General features: G+C 44.3%; 1 protein-coding gene and 1 long non-coding RNA gene across 5 annotated transcripts in view; one reads left to right on the top strand and one right to left on the bottom strand.

Annotated features, from left to right (window-relative positions):
• Positions 1–1,596, top strand: part of LOC310695807 — a 52,501-nt gene extending 50,905 nt beyond the window's left edge. The window contains exon 3 of the long non-coding RNA XR_014520234.1: positions 868–1,596. This is a non-coding gene — a long non-coding RNA (uncharacterized lncRNA). The remainder of the gene's footprint in view (positions 1–867) is intronic.
• Positions 1,597–10,236: 8,640 nt separating this feature from the next.
• The window catches only part of LOC310695660 (uncharacterized protein C11orf24 homolog), a 28,010-nt gene continuing 17,925 nt past the window's right edge, over positions 10,237–20,321 (bottom strand). For all 4 annotated transcript variants that reach the window (XM_083480351.1, XM_083480352.1, XM_083480353.1 and 1 more), the window contains 3 exons: positions 17,256–17,499; positions 14,757–14,870; positions 10,237–12,278 (listed from right to left, as the gene is read on the bottom strand). In XM_083480351.1, the coding sequence (XP_083336477.1) occupies positions 11,104–12,278; positions 14,757–14,870; positions 17,256–17,412 (1,446 nt within the window). In that variant the 5' untranslated portion in view covers positions 17,413–17,499 and the 3' untranslated portion in view covers positions 10,237–11,103. The remainder of the gene's footprint in view (positions 12,279–14,756; positions 14,871–17,255; positions 17,500–20,321) is intronic.

Raw genomic sequence — 20,321 nt, 5'->3', positions numbered from 1 at the left:
ATAAATTTAGGAGCTGTCTTGCGATGGGCTTCAGGATAAGCTGTGTAAGCAGGCCATCCTTGGAACTTCCTGCTGCTTGATGAACTGGGATGAGATAGACATATGCCATTTGGTAATAGTATATTTCATGACTCCTGCACATGGAAATTGAAACTATTTCACTGAACTAGGAATAACCTTTTTACCATAGCTTCTTGCCCCCAGATATAATACGTGTTTTATCTATCAAGAACATGGGTCTCTGAGGAATAAAATGTGCAGACTCAATCTGTTCAGCAGGCCTCCTACATCCAAGATCTGTGGGTGGGTGGCAAGCTAGCTCTGGACAAAGGTTGCATGGAAATTGTGTGTGTGTGTGTGTGTGTGTGTGTGTGTGTGTGCGCAGAAGTCTGTAAATAGTATTTGGCCAGTTGACAATGTGAACTTAATTCTAAGCTATTCAAAATCATTGATGACCAGGACATTTTTAGTTTATAATTTGAGCAGATTGTAGTAAAACCTACCCATAAAATCCTGGAAACTGTATTCAGCAGTCCTTGAGGGGTTCAAGATATCATAAAGAGATCTTAGGGGTTTGATGACATATAAAAATTTACCGTATCATGCAAAATGAGGTTCCATGTGCTGGGTAGTGCTTCTGCTAAGCTGCATCTCTTATACGTTTGGGGTGACCAGTAGATTTTTAATGAAATAAATCTGACTGACCGACACATTGTGAAGCCAGGCAGGTACCCATAACAGTACCATTGATCTGAAGACATAGATTGTCACCTGTCTTCCCCATGATAACCTCAGATTACTAGTCATACTATGGCTGCCTGCCTGGTTCCACCTAATTCCACCCATCATTCTTCTTCCCTTTCACAGGCCTTGGGTGGTAAGCCTGCCCTTGCTTTCAAGGAGCCACCTGACCTCAACTACTATGGATCACCTAATGGAGATACAAAACCTGCTGCTAATACTGTCACCCCATCTGCTCAAGCGACCCTATGATGGGACCAACCAGCCCCAGCTATTCTTTTAAGCCTTCACTTACCTGCATACCTTCTAAGGTGATACATTCCATCATCGACAAGCAATGCCCTTTTATCATTAGCATGGGTCAAATTGGTCAGTATCTACAGAAGACAATGAATGCAACTGAAGCTGGACATTACAATGATAAGTCTCAGAAACCATTCTAGGAGCATTTGCTGTAGATGTGAAAACTCAGGATGCTCCAACAAAAAAACATTCAAAAGTGGAACTATGCTGGCTGTGACAGACAGGAGTTGTAGCTCAAAACATCTGGAGGGCACCAGGTTGGGGAAGGGTTGGTTTACGCTGTTGATCTTGCTGTGTCCCTGTTAATCTCCCCTGGCTGCTCATTAGTCCTGTAACAGGTGACAGTTACGGTAGCTTGACTGGATCTTGCTTTTGTTTGTTTGGATTCCGTATTCATGTGTGCTCTGAATGGTATTGTGATACACCTACTATTGTACCTTTGCATTTCTCGGGACCTTTTGGACTCACTTTGTGCTACAAAATGTTATCCTCGATACTCAAGATACAAACACACATGCACACACTTAGATGACTCTTTCATGCATTTGGCAAAATGATCTTCCACTCCCCCAGTCTATGCCACCATAATTGTTTAAATATTTAAGCTGCCCCAAGTCTTTGTTGTTTTTACACACCAAACTTTTATTGCTTTAACATGATGGTGAAAAAAAACACACACACACACACGGAGAAATCAGTTTTGGATTTTTACCAATAGTAGTGATAACAATAGAAATTTTAACATTTTTTTCTGATTTAGAGTGCCAGCAAGTGGTACTACCCCACATATTTTAAAAAGATGCTTTGGAGTTGGACTAAACTGTCAGCTTTAGCAAACTGGTTTGAATTCCCTGCATTGTGGCAAATTTGTCCACACCTATATAGAGAAGGACTCAGTGTTTACTAGCTTGAGCATAAACACAGACCCCTATATTTATGTAGATCTCACAACTGAAACATTGAACTTTTCAGGCTGGGCTAATGCCACACACATATGGCTGGGTGGTTATTACAACATATTCTCATCTGGTTGCTTCCTTCTTGTTGGGCAAGGAATAACAGGCAAGATGGAGGATCAGGATATCAAATATGACAAATCCTAAAAGCCCGAGGACAGAGAACCACCTAATAGCAGACTGCATCAGTGGGAGGGTAGATATTATTTTTGTGTCTGATTATTATTTTTTAAATGCATTCTGATTAATCTAGACACACTCTGCTTTCATTGACATGAAAGTGAGCAAACGGATACTGGCTCACTGAGTCTATTCTCCTGCCAGTGCAGGACGTTCTCTTCCGCTGCAGTCTTTTTGTTTGTTTTCAGAGGCCACAAGATTTGGTCCACTCGCCTTGGTAGGCAGGGGCCTGACATTGTCGTCAGCAGCCTGACATTCTCCAGAAGCCCCCACAGGGCCCAGCTCTGCTTCTGTGATAAACATCTGAAGAGACCTTCTCTCCCTCCGATCCCACACAAGTCGAAGAGGGTGTTGTGGTTAATGTCTCACGAGAGACATGCAGTGTCCCACGGGATCCAGGCTTCCATGTGGTCACCACACTTCCTTTCCCTCTTGGCTCATCCACATGTGCTTTCCAATGGATCAGACTGCATACATCATCCCAGGCTTGGCTATGAACAGAAACTCCAGCTGCCAGAGGGGGTTCTTTTTTGGGGTGGGGTGGATGCAATATGAATCAATATTGTTAGTATTTCCTAAAATGTTGATATCATTGTTTCATGATGGAAAAGGATTTCTTCCTTAACATTCCAAAGTAACATACATATTGGCCTGAATATAAGCCACACTCCCCCCCCCCCCAAATTCTGACCATGAAAAGTTAAAGTGCAGCTTATATTCACTACCTTATGCGGCCGGCAAAGCAGCACGGCTCCCCACTCCCAGGAAGCAGCCTGGGAGCACAGGGCAACGACACACAGCCTGCCTGCCGCTCCCAAACCTTCCCTGAGCCACCAGAAAGAAGGGGAATGGGGGAAGGCTGCCGGCAAAGCGGTGCGGCTCCCCCCCAGGAAGCAGCCCGGGTACTGTATTTTCTCTCTCTCCCCCCCCCCCCCCCGATTTTAAAGTTGCGGCTTATTTGCGGGTGCGGCTTATATTTGAACCAATACGGTAGTTTGGATACAGCAGTACAGTGGCCCGATTCCAATTATAGGAAATCCAGTCATCAGTTTTCTTTCACTTGACATACACTCCTGTACATCTGTTTTTTCCATCCCTTTGCTGTGTGTGAGTTTTGACACAATGGAAGTGGTATGATTCGGTGTGTTGTCCAGAGCTGTTGGGAGCTTATACTAAGAAGTTTTGTTTCTGTTTGCTGCCAAGCCCTGTAGTGGGCTACTGAACTGCAGCATCTGCAGAGGCCCAACATCTTCAGACCATGGCTTGATCATACCCTCCTGGGCTGGTCACTGGATCCACTTGGACAGGTAGGACTATAGGAGGGATTCTTGTTCCTCTTAAGCAAAACAACAAAGTCTCCCTGAGCTCTGGTGTGGGCCTGGCTTGTTTCTTAATCCCGTCTCCTCCTTTGTCCTTTGGTCCTTACTTTTGGCTTGCTCTAGCCTCCTTATTTGGACTTGCCCTTCAGCCTAGGCTTCACCTAAGACTGCTGCCCATGGCCCAGCCCTAATATGCAGCAGAAGTAGCAGCTCTGTGAACAGAATGGACAGACCTGCTTTGTCTTTTTCTTCTGCTGCCCACACTGGGCTCTGAATACTCAAAAGTCCTGGGAAGAGGAAGGAAGTAAATGTGCTTCTCCATCACCCAGACATCTGGCTTTCCCTGGGGATTCCTCACTCTGCCTGCTCTGAGCCTGGAGCAAAGGACCGGAACAATTTTGGCCCACATATTAAATGTACCTTGAAAACAAAGCAGAACTGGAAATGTAATATACTTATGGGTCTCAGCCTGAAAACAGGTCCTGAAGAATACAGAGCTGGAGGCCTCTGGTTCAGACCTTGCTTCAGCCTGTGGCTTGACCCAAGTTATTCTGTCTCAGGGATGGGGAATGTTTTCAGCTGAAAGGCTGCACTTCCTCGTGGGCAACATTCCAGGAGTCACGTGGCCATAGTGGTGGGACCAAAGGTGAGAGTGGGAGGGTCAATGGATGTGACTCTTGCCTTTGTACAATAGGCTTCACCCCACACCCATGCTTCCATCCTTCAGCAAGGATAGGCATTGTCACAGCCTAAGGACACATTCCACCTAGGCAGAAGCACTCAAGGAGGGAGGCAGGCAGAGCTAGTGAAGCTGTGTGTGACCTAGAGAGGGTATGTGGTCTGGAAAAAGGCTCAAGGGCCAGACAGGGAGGCCTGGAGGCCACATTCAGCACCTCCAAGGCTGAGGATCCACACCCAATATAAAGGTTACATGTTATGAGCAAGAATAACACCCACAAGTTGTGCAAGTGCCAACACTTCAGTCCAAAGCCTGAACGCTGCTATTGAAAAAGGATAACAGAAGACTACATGACCTGCTGCGTCAGCTGCACCCATCCCAGAAGCAAAATGGTGAATCTGTAAGAGCTTGTCTCTTCAGATTGCTGGAGTGAAAATGTGTGCCATGTCGATTCACCTTTGTAACTCAAAATGTTTTTGAAATGGCCACTGAATTAGAAATGGGTCTCCTTCTTAATGTGAATGCAGGAATGAGGTCATGTCCAAAGTGGCCATGCCCTGGCTTTGCTAATGTGAATTACAACCACAACTACTTGGTTGAAACTTGGGATAGTTTGCACCAGGGTTGGGAGGGGGGCTTTAAAAAATAAAATCTTCTTCCTTAAATAGGTTATTACATTTCGAAAACCCTATCAGAAAGAACTGCACGGTTGTCCAGAATTTACAAAGAACTTTGTAGTTACAGAAATCTGCTTTGCAAAAAAGTGGGGCAAACCTGGTACTCGATTGTTCAATAGCATCAAGCAAAATGGATGATGGGAGCAGATAAAATGGGAGGGGGCACAGGGAGAGGCTGACAGATGGGAACAGCAATGGGTGGATGTCCACTTCTACACATTTTGATGCAGACCTTGCTAAATTTTCCTAGAACCATATGCCTCTCTTTGAAGCAGCAAACACTGTTTTATATGCCCACCACCTACCAGGTATTTCCTGTATTGCAGGTCAGCTTAGTCAAGGCAACTGCCTCACAGGCATGTGAGGGTGATCTGGTTGTGACATCTCTCATTCCATTGATGGCCAGGGTTGATTCAGTTGTTCTGACTGGCTAGACCAGGTGTCCCCCTCCTTTCCTCCCTGATCCACATGTATCCCCCCCAAACTGACCCATAGTAAAACTCCAGTTGTAGAAAAGCCCTTAACTGAGCAGAAGATCCTGCATGTGACTAGGCCTGTTCTACTGCAATTTGGTTCTCATACAGCTTCCGCCGCTAATCTTGGTGGTCATCGTTTCTCTGAAATTAATAAGCACACTGAGCTGCACAGACAGACTAATTACTGTCCTTTGCAATTAAGTTGTTATTCATCACTAATGGATGACTATAATTGGGTTCTAACTTTTACGAGCTATTTTGGTAACCACATCTCTGTCCGAGAAACACGTCTGAAAGTGAATTTCGAGTAGGGAATGAAATTTTACATCCAGGTCTCTCACTCATTGCTTGCTTCTGGTAGTTTTATGGCTGGATTTCAGAGCCATTAGCCATGAAAGTTATTGTCTCACACACGCAGAAGGGCAGGATGAATCAGTGGAGGAGCTTCTCTCACCCAAGGGTTTCCTGCTGGCTGTGCTAATACTCCATTGAGCCTTAAAGTGTTGGGCTAGTAAGTGGGAACTGCCAGCCAGGCCTGTATGGTTGGATGAGGCAGGTGGCTGTTAACCTTCTGCTGGCTGCTCTGGACAGCAGCAAGATAGGCTCCAGGTTGGTGACATGTGCTCTGTCACCATGTCAACCCCTCAGAATTTGAGTTATTGGGGGGGGGGGAAAGAGACGTTGTAGAAGAGCCCTGGATAGAAATACAGAAAGCGGTCTTACACTGAGTCAGAACACTGATCCATATTGCTTAATATTGTCTACACTGACTGACTGGGACTCTCCAGGGATTCAGGCAGGATTCTCTCTCAGCCCTAGTTGGACATACCAGGGACTAGACTTGGGGACTTTCTGTATGCATGCAGATGCTCTTCCACTGAACTATGGTCCTTCCCTAATAAAATAAAAACTACAAACCCCAACCTGATCTGAGGGTTGGCCCATGTTATTTTGCTACCTAAGGCAAAAGACTTCCACCCCAATTCCATTTGCAGAAGTTGTCTATACTGGTAGTTGAATCTTACTTCAACACAGGCAATGGACGACGTCCTCCAGCACACCTGAGGGATGCACAGGGGCTACAACAGCTTAGACTCCCTTGTCAGGCCATAGCCTAGGTTCTCATGGCTTCCATGATAACATTGGTCTCTCCCAAGTTACATCTGGCCCTGCACATTTGGCAAGTTATACACTCGACTTAAGTGTTCTATGCTGGATAGGACAATAGTGATAGGTGGGTGGCAGAATCACTATTGCTCCTTTGACCTAGGCAGATTGCTACCTAGTTCTATCTAGGCTTCCAGGGACTTCTGACCTCTCAAGAATTAGACCAGTCAGGATGGGCACAGAGGCTGACGGATTCCCAGAGAGTGCTCATGGCCCTTGAAGATTTTCCAGTTTGGCATTGTTAGATGTCCTGTCAAAACTCTGACTGATCCCTGGAATGGAGAAATATCCCAGGCACAGGGCTCAAAGATGCTGTTCAGGACAAGATATTGGCCTGGAGTTCTGGAATACTAGAAAGCTTAAGGCAATGGCTAGAGCATAAATAAGGGAAGACCTGCAGGGAGTACAACTGATTATAGTGCAGAGTTCATTTTAAGGCCTATGCTGTGGGAGAACCTTCTCTGGGTGCCAGGTGAGGAGCAGCTGCTACTGAAGCAGCTGTTTTGGTGGCAGCCTGCAAGGGGGGGGGGGGGAGAGAGAGAGACTGTAGTTTAGTGGCAGAGCAACATCCGCTTTGCATGCAAAATGTCCAAGGTTCAATCTGCAGCATCTCGAGATCGGACTAGGAGAGAGTCCTGTCTGAAATTCTGGGGAGGAGCTGCCAGTCAGTGTGGGCAGTGCAGAGCTAGATTGGACTGATGGTCCAACTCTCTGTTATGAAATGTCCTCCCTAGACAGGCTTGCCTGATGCCCATGTTGCCATCTTTTTAGCACTAGGCACTCAACAGGGCTAAGTTAAGTTTTCACTCTTAGTTTCTGGCCCTTGACTACAGTAAAACTGCCTGCCAATGTTTAGCTGTTTTATGCCACCTGGAAAACATTTTGCTGTTGGGTGGCCTATAAAAAATAAAAGGCACATGGAACTGAAAGAACTGCATTCTCTTTCCTTGTGTACTCGCCGCCTCAACTTCTTTCCCTTCCTGTGTTCCATCTCCTGCATTAGATTTTAGATTGTAAGCTCCTAGGGGCAAAGACCCGTCATCTTGCACTTTGATGCCAAATGTCAATCACACTGACAGTGCTAAAAAAATGCTGACATAATATGTTGCTGGAGGGCTTGGGAAAAGGTGACAAATCCAGCAGCCTGGAGGCTTCAGGCATAGTGATTCCTCATTTATCTTACTTGCTGCCTACCCCAGCATGACAGACCTAGTGCATTAGACACTGAACAAACTATGTACACAAATGTTTTGTTTTTTATATTTTTTTTTAAAAAAAATCTGTACATTCCTAACGAAATAGTTTCATTTATTTTTAATTGAGGTCAGCAGGATGTTGGGTCATTTCAGTGCAATAGTGGAACGTCTCACATTCAAACGTAGTCATAATTAGAGTTATAGTTACAAACACACATGAAGAGTCCTCAGCCAAGAAAATAAAGAGAAACAGCAGACAAGGAATGCAGGAAGCTCAAGTTCTGGAGACATCGCCTGCTTTCAAGAATCTGTCAGGCAAGGGAATCCATATGTTTCATGAGCAGCACAGCAGTGCACCCTATTGGCTTATCCCTGTCTATACAACTAAAAATACAAATTAACTCGAGAAATCCCTGGGAATTGCAATAATTAAAAATGAAAAAAACAGCTCCCTTCCCCACAAGGCACAAGTGGACACCTGCAATACAATTAAAGAAGGAATGGCAGTGGTGGGTTAGCTTGACTGTAGTGGCTCCACTTTGAGAAAGGAAGTGTGAAGTGGTTTGGCTCCCACTTGGTCTCCACATTCTGCCTTGCAGAGGAATTCAGAACGTGTATTCCATTAGTACCCCCTTACTTCAGTCTAGAAGTAAGAGCAAGGCTCCATCAATAAGACACATCTATACAGTGGTACCTCGGGTTACATACATTTCAGGTTACATACGCTTCAGGTTACAGACTCCGCTAATCCAGAAATAGTACCTCGGGTTAAGAACTTTGCTTCAGGATGAGAACAGAAATCGTGCTCCGGCGGCGTGACGGCAGCAGGAGGCCCCATTAGCTAAAGTGGTGCTTCAGGTTAAGAACAGTTTCAGGTTAAGAACGAACCTCTGGAACAAATTAAGTACTTAACCCGAGGTACCACTGTAAAGCTGTATCATACCATTTCAAACAGCCATGGCTTCCCTCAAAGAACCCTGGGAATTGTAGTTAAGAGTGCTTTGTGTTGTTAGGAGACCCCAGAGCTCTCTGAGAAGAATGACCAATCGTTAACAACCCTAGGAGTTCTAGCATTGCAATGAGGTCTCCTAACAACTCTCGGCACCCTTAACTACCAAAGTGGTTTGACACAGCTTTAAAGGTACAGCACAGATGGGGGCCCAAGTTACAGGTTCTTTCTTGATGGTTATCCTTTAACAAGGTCATAAAGTATAAGGTCATACCGTATAACTTTGGGGTCTACATACTGCCACTAATATGGAACAATTTCAGAAAACTTATAGGATGAGAAAATATAATTTAAGCGAATTAGGAATGGTGAGGTTAGCTCATTCAGTCTCTTTCATTCCAAAGCTTCTAAGAAGCCCCCCACCCTTCTGCCCACTTCTTCATAAACTAACTTGCCGGTTACAGAATTTGGCTAGCCTTTTGTAATCGGCTATATTCATCTGATTCTTCCTTGGCCAGAGGTATCAAAACTCCCCCCAGACGCACTGCAAATTCTGTCATATCCATAGATGATCTCATAGGATGCTGTCTTACACCAAGTCGCACCATTGGCTCCATCTAATTCAGTGTTGCCAACACTGACTGGCAGCAGCTCTCCAGGGACATTCCCAGCCCTACCTGGAGATGCCAGGGATTGAGCCTGGAACCTTCTGCATGAAAAAAGCAGATGATCTACCACTAAGCTATAACCTTGCCATTTATAAAACATTTGTTTGAACCAACAAGTTACATGTTGAAGAGCTGCTGGAAGAAGCAAGTTTATAGTGAAGGTATTATTAAAATATTAACACACTTGTAAAAGATGGGGGGGGTAATCTAAATAGTCAAATATGAGAGGGCAAATATCTCAGGAGGATTTCCTATCCTGCCCAAGCAGCAGTCAATCTCATCCCCAAAAAATCAAGGTTGGTAGATAATCCAGTCTCTGTTCTATGAAAATGGGAATGCCTCTATGTGATTGTGGGGCTCTCTGTTAGATGGGCACACGGTAAAGTCTTTCAGGTAAATTGCTTTACTAGCTGAACTACTGCCTTTTCACCCAGGACCCAAGAAGATCAGACCCCAAACTCTGAATGCTCAATTAGACCTTTATTTAACACAGTGTGAGGGGGCTTGGACTTGTTGTAGCTAAAGGTTGTTTCCATTAAGCATATTCCGCATGACTTTTGCATGATGCATGCTGGTCTGATGAAGCCTTAAACCATCCACAAAACTGGAACCTTTTGCATTCATCATTGGGCGTCATGATTCAGATTGGGAGCCATGAAGGCTCAGCAGCCCTGAAATCAAAGACTGCTTATATACCTGGCCTGTGCCCTAAATGCACTGGGAACAGTTCACAAGAGTGAGATACACAGGGAATGAGGCAGGGCGGGGGATCACGCAGCTGAGAAGAAAGTGTATGAGTGTCTTGATCTAGGCAACAGGAATGACTGGATCTTAGAAACTCAGTTTGCTTGCACATTCAGGTTATCAGAAGGCCTTATATGAGGAATGGGGAGTGGCAGAAGGAGGGGGGGGGACACAGTAAGCAAACCTTTACATGCCCTCCAGGGCCTCGTTTATTGAGTGGGTACAAAAATAAAATCATATAAAGATGCAGAAGCACCCCAGCGAAGAACAGTCACGATTAGGAAACAGCACAGCATGAACATGGCTTAGTACACACATTTTAAAGAAGCAGGGAGCTCACTGAAATAAGATGCCTGTTCTGCCCACATTGCCCCTGACAGGGAGCCTCACGGTTCTAAAGAGCTTTCCGTCCAGCACTCATAACCTGCCAACAAGCATGGCTCCTAAGGTTGCATCTCAAGCCAGCAGCATCTCCCGCAGCTGGTTCAGTGCTGTAGCTGGAAGCAGAAAAAAGGAAACGTACCGTATGGAAGGGTCACCACCTAGGCCAAGGGGGGGGGGTGCACCTGTCACTCTTCAGGGTTCTGCCACCTGCACCAATGCTGCCAGTCCTCTGCAATCCATCTGGACTGGCAGCAGTCCACACAGTGCCTTGCAGGCAGAGACAGCCCCTTTCTGCTTTTTGTTATGCAGGGATAGGCAGGGTATTAACAGAACTTGAGGAACAGGGGCCTAGGAAGCACCACAGTCCTCAGAGGAGGGCTGCCTGCAGCATTAGCCCCTCTTTGCAATGGCAAAACAAAACTGGCACAACAGAAGCAAAAACTGAGAAATAATATGTCAGTGGCAACCTGATGGTTAAAAAAAATACTTTTAGAAGTAGAATACATGGCATTTCTCCTACATTGCACCAAAGGTTATTTGGAAGCACTTTCAGTTGGTCTTATAGGCAGAACAGGGAACTGAAAGACAAGCCACCCATGGCTTTCGACCTCCCACAACAAGTAGATGTATATATTGAATGCCTCGCTTTGGATTGCTATTGCTTTCACATCTCTGAGTCTGCATACATCCCATTGATTAGGTAGTCCACTTGGGTGTAGTCTTTCTTCCTGTAGCTCTCATAGGCCTGTATCACAAACAATACTACAATTGTTACAAAAAACAGAACTCCAAACAGAAGCACTGCTAAGAGCAAACTAACATCTACTGGGCGATAGCTACCCTCACTACCTGTGTCCTGCTGATCTTGGCCTTGGTTTATGGTTACTGATTTGGGCGGTGCCACTGGACTTTTCGTTGCAAACACTGACAAGGGATTTGTATAAGTTGTGACAAGCACTGGTTGACTCGTAGCACTCGCAGGTTGCTCTGCAGCAGTGGTGGTTTCAGCACCCTTTGAAGTCACACGAGGCGTTACCCTATCTGGAGTTGTCTTTACAACTGTTCTGAGTTCAGCTGACTTTGTTGCTACTGTGGTTGGTCTCTTGGTTGTTTGAGATATGCCAGTGGCTGTTGAAGTTGGTAGATTCTGGGTGGCTGAAGCTGGTGGATTCTGGGTGGTTGAAGCTAGTGAACTCTGGGTGGCTGATGATGGTGTATTTTGGGTGGCTGCATTTGAATATGAGTTTACTGGGCTTCTTGAGCTGCTTCCAACACTGCTAGAGTTCACTGGTACAAGAGTGCCGGTTGCCATACCTGCTTTGTGGGTTGTGGGAAGCACTGGATTGTTTGCTGCTGTGGCAAAAGTAGTAGGAATAGTCCTGGGAGGAGTTTCTGTTGTGTGAGCAGCTCCCAAAGTTAACTTACTGGTCTGTGCCCCTTTTGAACTTGATGTACTGTTAACAGTAATAGCACTTTCAGTTAAATGGAAAGGTGTGGGAGGCAACGATGGTTTCTGAGGGGGAGTGCTGGGACCAGAAGTCACATTTGGGATGCCACGAGTTGTGTTACCATGAGTTGTGGTTACGTTGTTACTAGCTGTGGTTATGGCTATTGCTCTACCTTGGGCGATGGCAGCGATCGTGGAAGTGGCAGTGGTAGTTGTGCTGACTGCAGTACCTTCTGCTACCTTCCTCTCTGGAGCTTTTGGCAAAAGAGGCACTTTTGTTTCTGTCTCAGCAAGTCTTGTTTTATTCAGCGGCTCCTGCTCTCCAGCAGACTTTCCTGTGTTGTTTGTTTGAAGGGCTCCTTCATGATCTCTCCTTTTACGGATCACAAATTCTGGCCAAAAACAAAACAAAACAAAACAAAACAAAAGACCAGAGACACAATCAGTAATGGGCTGCAGATAAAGAGTAGATCAAATGGCAGTTGATAAAAAGAGTCCCAGGAGTTGTACTTTTGTGGTGCCACCTCCATTTACAGTGAAGGAGAGCTATAGAATCTACCAGCTGTGATACATCATTGATTTCCATCTATAGAATTGCATAGATTGATACATATAATACACACCCCAAATACAACTTGCAGTAAGCGAGCAGATATTGCTTTAAATAATTGGTTGCATAGATCTTTTAGAACAAAACATTTTTAAAGCAGCTGCCATATTGCAAAGACTGGACAAAGGCTGAAGGACTGGTTCCACTGACTGACTTCCATACAAGCCAAGGGATCTTTAACCTTCAGAGGGGACAGTAACAAAGACTTTGTTGGAGACCCACCTGATACACCTCATGTCTTGTCTGCTTGAGGGAGTGGCTGAGGCACACAAGATGTACATATTAAAAAAAGAGAGCCTTGTCTTTCACACAAGGGAAGAAGACTTTTTAGAAATTACTTAGCCTTAACCTGTGCCACAAGAGAAAGTTGGCGGAGGTGTACAGCTGAATGTCTCCAAGGAAGTGATTGAGCTCCTGGGGCACCAGTTGTTTATCCTTCTGTTACTCAAGGACAAAACACATCTTAGAAGTCCTTTCTGGATCAAAATTCAAACTCTGCTAAATATCAGAAAGAAAATAAAGAAACGTATTTCTTGTCACAACTATTCGCTCTTGGCTGCAAGAACCTGTTCAACTTAACATGGCAGCTAAGTTCCTGAGAAGTATTTAAAGGCCAGAAACAAGCATGAAAAGCTGTCCTTTCAAAAACGCATGTACAGCAGAACTTTCTCACACCCTTTACAAGACTGATTCTCCAGTTCCTAACATGCTTCGTTTTGTTATGGTGTCACTTGCAATTAGAGCAGAAGACTCCGCTGTTGCAAAATCCAGTGTTAGCTACGGATGCTAAAACCACTCCAATTACACACAGAGCCTCCAGTTTCTGGCTTGAAAACCAACAGGAAACAAATGCCAATATTACCTCCTTTCCTCAGGGAAACAAGGGTGCAAGGATAAACAGAAAGAGCACCCAGAAAAGGAATGGTAGAGGCACTTTTAAAAGGGGGACAATCTAAATCAAATTGTTTCAAAACCACACAATTTCATATCCGAGCCTTAGTGTCAGGCAGGATTGCCAGACAGGGTTTTGGTGGGACCTGGTTGGACAAAGTACTGACAGTGCCAGCTCCCACTTCCCTCCCCTCTCACAGGAGGATTGCTTCATAATCCTCAATTCCTGCTGGCCTCCCAAGCATCAGAAGGCAGGTGGACCCTTCGGTCACCCACAGGCCTTTGCTGGTGCAGACCATGATGTCTTGATCCCACCCTCTGCCACTCCCCAGGAAATAATCAGATTCATAGTTAACTGAGCTAACTTTCTCTAGGATTCATTAGGATTCATGAGTTGGTCATGAGTTGGAGAGGCAGTGTGGTGTAGTGGTTAAGAGCAGTGGACTCATAATCTGGTGAACTGGGTTTGATTCCCCGCTCCTCCACATGCAGCTGCTGGGTGACCTTGGGCTAGTCACACTTCTGTGAAGTCTCTCAGCCCCACTCACCTCACAGAGTGTTTGTTGTGGGGGAGGAAGGGAAAGGAGACTGTTAGCCGCTTTGAGACTCCTTCGGGTAGTGATAAAGCGGGATATCAGATCCAAACTCTTCTTCAAACTTTTCTTGGTTAGACCCTGGAAGGGATTCACCTAACCAGCCCTGCTAGTGGAAGCCCTGAACAAGGACCTCTCCCCTCTCCTCTGCACACTGAAAATGGATTGGGAGACACCCCCCCCAAAAAAAAACACACAATGTGCAGGGGGAGGAGAGGGAGGAATCATTACACTTGGCAGACTGAAATGCTTCCACAGATGGGAAGATTGAAAGAGCATGGCATTCCTAGGGTGGGGAGCCTTTTCTATCTTGGAATCCAGATTATGGAATACTTCCCTCAGAGTATTTTCCTCATTGCCCACTGTTATGCTGAAAACTGTATTCTTTTGGAAGGTTTTTTTTTTCTTTAGTTAATTCTCTGCCTGGCTTTTTTTGTCCTTCTGATTCTGCAGCTTTTAATTGTTGCCAGTATTTAAATATTATACTTAATATTATTACATTAGACTGCCTTGTCTTAAGACACCTTGAATATTCTGCCTAGAAAGGTGGGGCATATGTTTTTAATATAAATAATCAGTCTCGCAAAATAGCCTATAATCACATCCAAAGAATCTTTACCTCTCAAATGAAACTTGTGGAAATCTGATAGAGCCCCCATTAAACACTGTAAACATCTGGATGGTGAGGTAAGAGAATGTTGCCTTTAGTAACAGCAATAGCTGCTGCAGCAGCAGGTTTTTTTTAATCATGAGCAGTCCCATTGAATCCAAATTACCTCCCATTAGTTCTTTAACATCCTGTGTGCTGGCGTTCTGACATGCACTCAGTTGAGGACAGCGCAAGAGGACACAGCGGCTCTGATATAGCACTGACCAGCAGTAGAGATTACCTAGAATATCACACAGGAAAGGAAGACCATCACTCTCACTGGTATAAAATGAATCACATTTTATCCTATTAGCAGAGTTTTAGCATGGTAACATTTTTACTTATTTTATTTTATAAAATGTACATACCGCTTGATTGAAGAACAAAACCTCAAAGCGGTTTACAAAAAAAAGACAAAACAATAAAATCATTACCAAAATTTTACAACTGTGATTTAAAACATACAGAGAATGAAGACTGCAATAAAATAGACTAAAACAAATTAAAACTCCTACAAAGCTCTAATCATCTAGGAAATGAACAGCACAAATTCTAGACTGCAACAGTTTGTCAACAATATTATACTGCTTCCCTGAAAAAATGAGTAAACAAGGACAATAATGTCACAGATAAGGGCTAGTGTGCAAGTAATGAGTGAGGATTCAAAGGGGTCCAGTTACAATAAGAGTTTTGTTGTAAACAGTGTTAGTGGGACAGAAAGCTTACAACATGGGTAGGCAAACTAAGGCCTGGGGGCCAGATCCGGCCCAACTGCCTTCTACACCCCGTCCGGGAATCAGCGTGTTTTTACATGAGTAGAATGTGTGCTTTTATTTAAAATGCATCTCTGGGTTATTTGTGGGGCATAGGAATTCGTTCATTCCCCCCCCCCAAATATAGTCCGGCCCCCCACAAGGTCTGAGGGACAGTGGCATAGCTGTCAAGTGTCCCTTATTTGAAGGGACAGTCCCTTATTCCAGCGCCATGTCCCGCTGCTGTCCCTTATTGATGGATGTCCCTTAAATGTCCCTTAAATGATGTCCCTCAAATTTCAAAGGAAGCAGCTCCTCTCCCTCCCTCCCAGGGAGGCTCCAACTATTTTGCTTGGCTGTGATGCTCACCCAATAAGAAGTCTAAGAATGACTGGGGGGTGGAGTTAGCATGCCTTGTGTGTGGCTAGTTAATGCAAGCTGAGGGTTTTTTTGAATGCTGGACGCCATTTTGTTGTATGTGCTGCTGCAAACTTTGCAGTGCAAAGCCAGGCCATCTTAAGGGGAGCCATCTTAAGTTGAGGCTGCATAGGCCTTGTGGTACATGTGATTCAGATTCTATTCAGTTGAACCTCTGGTTACAAAGTTGGTTAGACAGTGTTCTCAAAGCTACCAGCATGAGTTTAACCAGACTGCAGGAGGACAGGAAGACTGGAGTGCCTGGAACAGGTGAGGCTGCAGGTCCCTTATTTTGGCTGCTGGTCCCTTATTTTCAAGGCTGCTGGTCCCTTATTTTCAAATCTGTAAGTTGACAGCTATGGACAGTGGACTGGCCCCCTGCTGAAAAAGTTTGCTGACCCCTGGCTTACAAGCTCCAAGCAAGTCCCTTCAGATAAAAAGTAGAACCAAGATACAAGGAGAAGACAGCTACAAAGACTTGCATCACACGCCACGTGCTTTGAATGCAGAATGTTGTTGGGGCCGACCTTTGAACTGTTAGTTAAGAAAACCTCCAGCAAGAAAACTAGGAAAAGTCCCACATCTGAGGACTTGGGAGAACCTCCCTGCCAAATGAAGTAGACAATGCTGGACTGGAATTTGTGTCTTACGATGACAAGATAAGAAGCTGGGCACATTTTACTTAGAGAAGATTGGTGGTAGGGGCATGATAAGCAGCTTCGGGCGGGGGGCGGGGGGAGCCACAAGAGAGCAAACCCAACCACTTCCTAACTTATAGCAGCATCCATAAAAGCTAGGTAACGTGAAAAGTTGCTTTGGGAAACTGAAGTCCTCTTCCCTTACGGCCTTTAAATAGGGAAACTGATGAGGATCTGTCAGGGATGATTTAAGCCTAGAATGAGGTGGGCAAAGCTATGACCCTCCAGATGTTGTCAGGCTCCAACTCACCACAGCCCCAGACAGCTTGGACAATTGTCAGGGATGTAGTCCAGCAACATCTGGGGGGAATAATTTAGCCACCCCGAGTCTAGAAGCTCCTAAAGTTCCAAGGGGTTTGATTAAGTCACCCGTGAAGCTCATGTCAAACTGGATTGAAAAATCCATTCCAAGGATCTCTGGGGCATTCAGGTAACAGGGCAACAAGGACACAGAAGAATGTGAAACTTCATCAAATACAGAGACATCTGGCTGAAGGGTATGTTAAGTAATCTAACACAATTTCCTTGCTAGTGTTACACACAAAGGCTCTTCTATGCTTGCTGCATTGTAAAATTGTAAAAAAGAAATAGAGAAAAGGCAGTCCCTGGAAAACGGATGCTGTTTTCCATTTGACTAAGGTTGTGAAGTCATTTAGCTACTGCATATGTAGCAGCCATAATCACAAATGCTGTGAAAGACCTAAGCAGACGCCTACTGCCCCAAAGGAAAAGATTTATGGCCAGGTGAGGTAATCTTACCTGATGATGTTGGGCCTTTACAAGCTTGCTTGCAATGCTTTTCACTGCTGAGCAGATGTACATGCGTTACCTGGACCCCCCTCTTCTTTAAGATGGAGCTGCCGTTTTCAGACACACATAAGGAGATCAACAGAAAAGACCCAACAGCTGTCCACATCTTGAAGGCCTGCCTTGGAAGGAAACGAAACTTCTCTGGATAGTACCTCCAGATTTAAAAGCTGCTGTCAGGTCTTAAGTAGCACATCTGCAAAAGAAAAGAAAAAACGCCACAAACTTACACTTTCCAGTCATTTTCAAAACATTTCCAGGTCTTCACCCAGCTGCCTGCAAAAGCCCTCTCTTTCTATGGGTCCCACTACCACACATTGGTGTGCTAGACACGTTGAGAAGACAAAAGGCCACAAGTGACTTCAACAATGGTAGTTTTCTCGAGTTTGGAACACTCCTCTTTACTTTCCTAGCACACTTAACAGAACGGCATATGACTTGGGCTGATGGGAGCAGTGATTCAAAACATCTGGAGGGCACCAGGTTGGCAAAGACCGAGCGGCGGAATGGTCTGCAAACATGTGACAGGAGTCCGCTATTGAGACCAAGGGTCTCCAGGCCAAAGCGGTGCCTGGATTAAATTTATTAATGAACCATTGAAGTTCACAGTTGTGGGACCAATGAATAACTACTTAAGATTAGATTGACCCCTAAAGAAAAATTCTTAGAAATATTAACAGCTACAAGCAGTATTATTAACATAACCACCACGTAACGCAATCTACTACTACCTCTCTCTACTCTTGCTCAGCCACCTCCACAGTTGATGGGCCATGGAAGGCCAAGTGTCCCCATGAAAGAAAAAGCTGCCTAAGCACCTCATCGCAAGTACAGTGGTACCTCGGGTTAGGTACTTAATTCATTCTGGAGGTTTGTTCTTAACCTGAAACTGTTCTTAACCTAAAGCACCACCTTAGCTAATGGGTCCTCCTGCTGCCGCTGCGCTGCCGCTGCATGATTTCTGTTCTTAACCCAAGGTAATATTTCTGGGTTAGCAGAGTCTGTAACCTGAAGCGTATGTAACCTGAGGTACCACTGTATTTTCATTTTGCTCATCTGGAAATCTACACTTGAACATAAATAAGGCCTATGAGATCTTTTGCTTCCTTGGCTAAAATACTGCAGAATGAATTTTGCTGCTGGTCAGGGAGCAGAATTAAACCACCACGGGAAAGGTCACCTCCTTAACACCTGGGAAACATGCACTGTATTAAATATCTTATTATCAGAAAGCATTTTTTCATTCCATTTCCCATAATTCTGATAGTTTACGTCTCTCTTTGGGGTTGATCACACTGCTTCCATAAAGTTTTAAGCTGTTTTTTTTTAAAGGCAGATTTGGGATGTTAATACCTAAAACAAAACCTTAAAAAGTATTTCAAATTCAGATGCCCAGAAAGATGTCAATCATATAATGAAGGATTAAAATATTCTGCATAGGTGATATTATCCACTTGGAAGCTGTATTCATATCATACCTTCCTTTAACCTCATCACAAGACAGAGGCAGGATTGTATTTTGTTCTCATGTGTGAGACAGGTAGCCCACTCATTATAGGTGTGACTTCTGAAATCTCCTCCTCTCTATATGATTGTTTTACATGTTTTTAGATGGTTATGACCATTTTAAATTTCTTTGGATGTTTTAAATTGTTTTATGTAGTTTTTTATTTTTAATTCTCACTTTTGTGTTTGCTGTCCTGGACTCCTTTAGAAGAAAGGGTGGGATGCAAATTTAATAAAACAATAATAACGTAGGACAGGCTTGCCACCCTGCCATGGTTTTAGCAACTTTTTAAATTCTTTCTTTATAGGAGAAACACTGAGATGTACTAACTTTTACAATGCAAGAAGGGCCTACTTGCTCTGTGGCTGCATTGAGACTTTGAAAAAGACATCTGGCCTTCTTGCATTGAAGTCTCTCCAGTGTCTTAAACAGCAGAGAATAAATCACTGCATGAGACAAATCCTGAATTCAACTTCCAGGGGCTTGGGGTAGCGATATTACCCTTTTGCAGCAAAAGCAAAGCGTCCTGTAGCACATTAAAGTCTAACAAATTTATATGGCAGAAGTTAGTCCACTATACCCTGGGTGTGGGTGTGGGTGTGGGTGTGTAGAAAGGGTGGTGGGGAGATTATGTTTCTGAACAGAAGCACAGTGTTCAGGCTTGAATATCAATCTACAAAATGTTTCAGCCTTAAAGAGTAATAGAACAAGTCTTTGCAGACTTAATGAGGGTAGAAGTTTCCCATTACGGCCTCTTTTGTGGAAGCAGTGATATAAAACCTAGCAAGAGATTTGACTGCTGGACACAAGTTAAATTGACAGCTTAGTCTTACATTAGGCTCAACACCAGGCCTCCACTTGGAAACAAGGGTTTACAGTGTGCATAGGCATTACATCCTCTGATCTTCTGTTTGAAGATTTTGCTGTGAACCACTGAAATTTGAGACAGCTGTGGAAAGAGACATGCACCGTAACTTGGCCTACAGTTCTGTGGGTATTCTGACTGGAAGCTGGCCTTTAGCAATACAGGAAGCTGCTTCTACTGAGTTCAACTAACTCAGAACTATCTAAACTGATTGGCAAAGGCTCTCCAGGCTTTTCAGGCAGGGGATTTTGTGCAGCCATACCTGAAAATGCCAGGGAGTGAGCCTGGGGCCTTTTGTATAAAAAGGATGCGCTTTTTAAAATTTCATAACATGCCAGTATTCCAGAAAATGAACAACGCCTCCCCCATCAGCATTTGGCTCAATCTGGTTGATCCAAATTTAAATTTAAACATAAATCATGTTCACTTTGAACCTCCCTCCTATGTTCATCAATACACCATTGCTTCATTGGTAACATGAGCGTTAAAATGACTACTACTCATACTTAATCTAAGCACAACCACAAGGGCTCCTGATTGGGTGTTTAGCTATGTGATGTTTAATATTCTCACTTATTTCTGTTCTATCCTGCTTCCCCTTTGTTTTTGTTCAAATCAATTCACGAACCAAGAACCTATACATTGA

Source organism: Podarcis liolepis (genome assembly GCF_965112155.1).
Source record: "Podarcis liolepis genome assembly, chromosome: 1".
NCBI classification, from domain to species: Eukaryota; Metazoa; Chordata; class Lepidosauria; order Squamata; family Lacertidae; genus Podarcis; species Podarcis liolepis.
Note: the sequence above shows the minus strand (reverse complement) of the source record. Positions and strands in the feature narration are given on the sequence as shown.